We start from the raw sequence: 6940 nt of genomic DNA, 5'->3' as shown, positions 1-6940 counted from the left end.
AAATATTGTAAGCATGTGATTTTTCTGGAGTTTCAATCTTAGCCATTCTGATAGATGTAAGCTGGAACCTCAGCTGGAGGGAAGACTTTCCAAACCCTCTTGCCGGACCATGGGATGTGTTCTGCTATTTGGGTTGTCTTGCTTAATGTCACATAGTCTTGAAGAGTCAGTACATGTGGGATACTTACCAGGTCCCCAGAAACTTAGAGGAAAAATTGAAGTGTTATGGTGGAAGGTCTGTGGCAAGAGTAGCAGGAGGGGACACAGAGCCCTATGCAAAGTGAATAAGTAAAATAATATAATTCAACTAAATTTAAAAAAGAAAGGAAAATAGAAGTTCCCAAACTTTTGATTACCTTTTCACACAAGGAGATCTCCAATCTCTGCCTACTTCAGATAAAAATCATTGTAGTCATAATATTAATGGTTCTTGGAGGAAACTGAATTATTAATAATTTCTGAGGGATCAGGAGATCTCTTAGCATTAAAGAGCATTTCTTGCTTATGTAGAAACCTGTACCCAATTGGTGATATTTACATGATGGTCTATATTCATTCATTACTCCAGTACTGGGTTATCTTCGGTACCTTAGGACTTCTTTTTGCTTCCTTGCATATCAAACAAGTATGTTATGCACATATATTCATGCAGGCAAACTGCTAATAAACACAGAATAAAATAAATAAATCTAAAAAAGATTACATATCCTATCTGAATAGAATAAAAACATAAACATTATTTTGTTTTATAAATTTCCTCAGCTACCAACACAAATTTCAGGTTTGATGTGATGGTAATGAAGGCCTTCTTTTCTTTATCCACAATGTGGTTAATTGACCAATATGGTAATTTATTTGTATTGCATAACACCAAGATGATTTAGTGTCTTTAACTCGTGAAATATAAAACCCATATTCGGAAAAAAGAACAAAAGAATTTTCATTCTGTAGTAACAAGAATAAGACTAGCAACTAGCTACTAAATGCTAGGAAATATGAGACCATGCATTTTTTGGAAGGAAGAGTAGCCATTTTGTTATAATGGTGTTCTCAGAAAAGCAGAATTAATAATTACCTTGAACTCAGTAATTATTGGTCAGAAACTCTCAATATTTCTATCTATTGTAAATTGCTACAACCACTCTGGAAATCAGTCTGGAGATTACTCAGAGAATTGGACATTCCACTACCTAAGGAACCAGCTATTCCTCTCCTAGGGATATACCCAAAAAATACTCCTAAAAATAACAAAGACACATACTCCACTATGTTCTTAGCACTCTTATTCATAATAGCATCTTAGTCTGCTGATAATTTTTAATAATTAAAATGTAATTTATTTGAAATGTTCTTTCATATATTTTAGTTAATATAAATAGAATGTGAATGAATCAGTTTCACAGTACAATGAACACTGAGAATGGAGATTGTTCAAAGTTGTTTTAGTTGAGTGCATCTTCATGAATATCCAACTCATGTTCTCTTAAATCCAGCAGTACCAGTGTTTCCATTGATTTCATTGGGAGTGTTCTTTTTCTATTATTCTCGGAATGGCCTCAGTACTTGATAACTGAAGAAATGTCTCCAGCTCACCTGGGCTCCATATAACATTTGGAGAATATTTTTCCTATAACTTTGTGTGAATGATCATCTGAACAGCTTGAAATCAGTAGGTTAGATACTAATGAGCAGCATTCAGAAAAAACAAGAAGCAGATAATGCTTTCTGTGACCATTACAGTCTTTCTTATTATATCTTTATTATGAGAGTAATATACCTCAAACTACTCAACTGAACATCCACTGATTAATGGCTCAATATGTTTTTGGAAACGTATGGGTAGTACTATAGAACAGAGCTTTTATCCCTGAAACAATGGAAAAAGAAAACAGAAATTTCCTTTTTTATCATTGTTGTGACTAAAAATAAATAGATACTGTACTGGTTTAACGTGCTTTGGCTTAGTTAACAGACCACATGTTTATAAGCCAACAACTGCCCAGAATATATCTTGCTATTTGCATACTTTATTTTCAGAAACCACAAAACTCTCACAGTTGTTTTAAAGAGATGTACTTATGATAATAGCAGCAATTAGCCAGAAACCAAACTTCAAGCACACAATGGATTTTTGGGTGCAGATTTTTAGCTTCCTGCTAATCAGTATCACAGGTAATGAGGCCATGGAGTATGAGCTAAGAATCCAATGAAAATTCTTGTCCCTGGGGAATTTGAGTCTAAAATATACTTTTTTTTTATTTATTCTGAATGTTGGATCGTATGAAATTATTTTTGTATCTCTATGTCTACTAACCCCACTCCTGTCTATATCACTTTTTCCTAGTCACAGTGTCCAGTGGAGAAATTGTGCTCACTCAGTCTCCAACAACCATAGCTGCATCTCCAGGGGAGAAGGTCACCATCACCTGCCGTGCCAGCTCCAGTGTAAGTTACATGTACTGGTACCAGCAGAAGTCAGGCGCCTCCCCTAAACTCTGGATTTATGACACATCCAAGCTGGCTTCTGGAGTTCCAAATCGCTTCAGTGGCAGTGGGTCTGGGACCTCTTATTCTCTCACAATCAACACCATGGAGACTGAAGATGCTGCCACTTATTACTGTCAGCAGTGGAGTAGTACTCCACCCACACAGTGATACAGACTTGAACAAAAACCCTCTAACCCCTTAGGGCCCAGTGACTTCCTCCTGGAGATAAAATGTGGCCAGGACTTTGCAGTCTACACAGGGTGTACTGCATTATAATGTCATTCGCATCTCTGGTTCACTGTCTCCATAATATTCCACTGTACTACAGTGCTGTTCTCAAATAATCTAAAATACCTGTTTTTATTTAGTCTCAATTTTTGTTCTGTTTGTGGAAGGCAAGTGTGGAAAGCACTTCGCCTCAGCTCTTTTAGTGGTGGTCCCCATGAAACTTCACATCTAATTTCTGTTAATTTTACTGTTTTTAGGACCTTCTTTGAAGGTGGTTTTGCTTCTGGATGGTCACTTACTCAAAGACACTGTTTTAGTTATCCTACACAAAGTAGTATCCATCCTAATGTGTCTTCTGATTTTTATTAAGTGACCTTCTTTTTCAGTACATTGCCCTGTTTTCCTGTTAATACGTGCCTAAAATGATTTTCTCTCTAAAAAAGAAAACAGAAGAAAATAAACTATTGACCATCATGCATATTATCTTTCTATTCTCAAATAATTGAAATACTCAGCTACAAAAGAAATAAATTGTACAACAGACAACTCAGAAATAGACATTGTTTATCTATCTATCTATCTTCTATCTTTCTTTCTGTCAATGCATCTATTATCTATCTATGTATTCATATATAGATTTGTGTATACCTTATTGTCATTAATTAAATGAATAAGGATATTTTATCATTATAAATACAGAAACAGAAATTATTTAAAATATTTAAATGTACAATTTCATTAAAATATATTACATTGTATTTAAATTTAAATTACCTTTAATGATAACAGGAATAATTATGTAACATTTTGTTTATAATTTTCCAATTTAAGTTGCATGGTATGAAATTCAGAGACAGAGTAAACACCCTTCATTTCTGCATTTGTAGGAGAAAGTATTGCCATCACAGCAGGTCAAGGTATTGATGGGAATTTAGCACGTTTTTAATATATAATTATTTGTCAAGAAATCTATTTCATAGTCTCTTATTTGACCTTTAGTCCTAGCAAAGAAAGGGATCCGTAAGGAAGGTCATGGGAAATTGAAGAGGATCTCAGAAGATGGACATACATCTCATGCTCATGGAACATATCATCCTTAGTGTGGTAACAAAATCACAGAAATAAGCACAGGATTTGCGTTCACTGATAAATGGATATTAGACCAAAAACTCTAATCACCCAAGATTAAAGCCACAGAACACATGAAGCTCAAAAAGAAGGATGACCAAAGTGCGATGCTTCACTCCATCTGAGAAAGGGGAAAAAAACCTTCATATGAGTGGATATTGAGGCAAAGGTAGGAGCAGAGACTGAAGGAATGGCCATACAGATCCTGCCCCACATTTTCCCCATATATATGCAGTCACCAAAACTAGAAAAGATCAATGAAGCTAAGAAGTTCATGCTGACAGGAATCGTATAGAGATGTCTCCTGAAGACACAGCCAGAACAGGTCATGAGGCAAATGCCAGCAGGAAACCCTTGAACTGAGAACAGGACCCTGTTGGAGGAATTAGAGAAGGGATTGAAAGAGCTGAAGGGGCTGGAAACCCCATAAGAAGAATGTCAACCAACCAGAGATCCTAGGGAGTAAAACACTAACTAAAGACTAAACCATGGCTCCAGCTACATATATAGCAGAGGATGGCCTTGTTGGGCACCAATGGAAGGGGAAGCCCTTGGTCCTGCCAAGGTTGGATCCCCAGTGTAGGGAAATTTCAGGGGTGACAGAAAGAGTGTTGAATGGGAAGAGGAATAGCCTTATAGAAGAATGGGAGGGGTATGGGATAGGGGAATTATGTCTGGAAACTGGGAAAGGGAATAACTTTTGAAATGTAAATAAAAAATCCAATAAAAATAAATAAAAAATAAAAACAAAAAACAAACAAATGAAAACCACTCAAAGAAGCTTTCTAAACTTCTAGTAGTTGGTACTGTGCATCTAGTGTTCTGTCATCTCAACTCATCCTCAGTGATAGCATCTGAATCCAGTAAGTTTCAGGATCTACTTAGAAAAAAGGAATATAAAGTATTAAGGATATACTTGAATATTTTTGAAATGGTTGATATCTTTTAAAAGTTTTGTACTCTCATAAGCTAAATAACAAAATTGATATAGTCAATTATAATAATCTTAAATGTATCATCGTGTATCATGTTTAATATATCCCCTTACAGGCATCCTGAGAAATTCTATTACAACTGTGCTGCAGGGACTAAAGAAGACACCAAGGGTCAGAGGAGATTTTATGAGCCACTGAACACTAAGTTCACAATAACTTTCACAGCTTGACTGTATCTGAGAAATAATATTAGCAGGTGGAAACAGGAGGGGCAGCTGTAGACTCTGTTGCATTCTTTGGTAGTTTATATCATGGCTTAATTCATAGTGGGAGGGATACTAAAATACTGTTGAGAGTAATAATTAGCAACACCTCAGGCTTCAGATTGATAATGGTGAGAGTAAGATCTGTCCCAAATCTACTGTCACTGAACCTTGAAGGAACTCGAGATTTCACACTAGATTAATGGTTTATTAGGAGTACAGGAACATTTGCTTGTTTTTGCTGATACCAGGCTAACCAATCACTAATATACTTCTCTGTACTTCAAATAATGTTGACACTGTATCCTCTAGATAAAGACAAAGAAGAATGAGAATGGGTCATCTGAATGTCACATATCATACCTGTTATTGGAAACATACAATCAGTTTAATCATGATAGAAATGACATCTCTGACTTTCAAGTTATCATTGATTACAAAGGGTCAAATGAATTCCCATGACATCCTTCCTTACCTGGGATCCAGTACCTTAAGATCAGAAGAAGCTAAGAGGGAGATTCATGTTTGTTCTGTGACCTGATATGGACTGACTCCTAGGTGTGACCAGAGTATTAAGAAGTGAAATGGACACACGTAAATCAACATTGCCTGGACATGGCTGGAGACAGATGTTGGCTGGTTTATTTATGTAATTCACTTGGTCTGTGTCCAACTGTCTTAAGTCAGGCCAAATTACTGCAAATTTGCTGCAGATTTTTTGCTGTCAATGGTAGATTATATTATAAAAGAAATTTTGGTAGATTTTTCAATATTGCAATGGATGCATGTTTAGGTATAAAGTCCCTTTGTTTTATGAAGATCAGGTTGAACACCATTTTTCAACAAGCAATAGTTAATATTAAAATACGGCTTCACCTCTCCTTAAAGTATTTTTCTTACATTTACATGAGGAATTCTTTCATTTAAAGTGATTCTTAGAACACATTTCAAAAATACAAATATATTTCAAATCATTTGAGATAAAAACTCAACACTGGTATTTTTCATATTATATTAAGCATTTTGGTGTCTGTATACAAAAATAACAATATTTCTTCAACAAAATACTTTACAATATGGGGCAGGAGACATGGCTCATTAGTTAAGAACATGTTTTACTCTTGCATAGGACCCAGGTTGGAGATTCAGCTCACACTCATCTCAAGGTAGAGTTTAGTGGGATGTATCACCTTCTAGCCTTCATGTGCAGCAGCACATATGTGGTACACAAACATACAGGCTAGGATACCATCCATGCATTTTTCTAAGAAAAAAACTACTTTATAAATATTTAATTATAGGTGTGTGGGGTGGTAGTTTGTCTACACAAGGAGGGTAGTTCATAATTTATGGAAGGACAAAAGGAAGTGAGAAAATTATGTGATTATAATTTCAAAGAATTATTATGATAGAACACAAATAAATTCTTACATTTTATGCACATTAAAAGAATGATGAAAACTGACAGTAAGATAATAAAAGAGATTTAGATTTCAACATGTGAAAACACATTCCATATTGATTGTAGAATCTCGTCTTAGGAATCTGTCTCCTTTCTGGGAATCTAAAACTAGCAGATCTGGGAATTGAAGAATCTCAGGACACTCTACATTATAAATTTAATTTCAATTATAATATAGAGACATTCAGCAGAGACCTTTTCTTTCCAGTGTCCAGAAGGCTGTGGAACAAAAGAGAAAATTGTACAAGATAATTATTTGTTTCCTCATCCTAGCTATTTAGAATTTAGTGCCAATAAAAACCAGAATGTCACCTGATTTCATCCGGTGTTTTATAGGGCCATATATCTATGGAGAGACTAATTATCCATGCATTCGTGAATAGGTTACAATGAAGTTCTTAGGAGAGCTATTATTATGAAAATGTAATTTATAAAAA

The 6940-nt window shown here is 35.1% G+C and overlaps 1 gene segment (V, D, J or C); it reads left to right on the top strand.

The window, feature by feature from the left end:
• Positions 1–2037: 2037 nt before the first annotated feature.
• LOC690471 (Ig kappa chain V-VI region NQ2-48.2.2-like) lies at positions 2038–2670 on the top strand. The segment is given in 2 exon segments: positions 2038–2172; positions 2351–2670. Coding segments are annotated over 2 exon segments (399 nt in total).
• The last annotated feature ends 4270 nt before the right edge of the window (positions 2671–6940 follow it).

Source organism: Rattus norvegicus, chromosome 4, assembly GCF_036323735.1.
Source record: "Rattus norvegicus strain BN/NHsdMcwi chromosome 4, GRCr8, whole genome shotgun sequence".
Taxonomy (NCBI): domain Eukaryota; kingdom Metazoa; phylum Chordata; class Mammalia; order Rodentia; family Muridae; genus Rattus; species Rattus norvegicus.
Note: the sequence above shows the minus strand (reverse complement) of the source record. Positions and strands in the feature narration are given on the sequence as shown.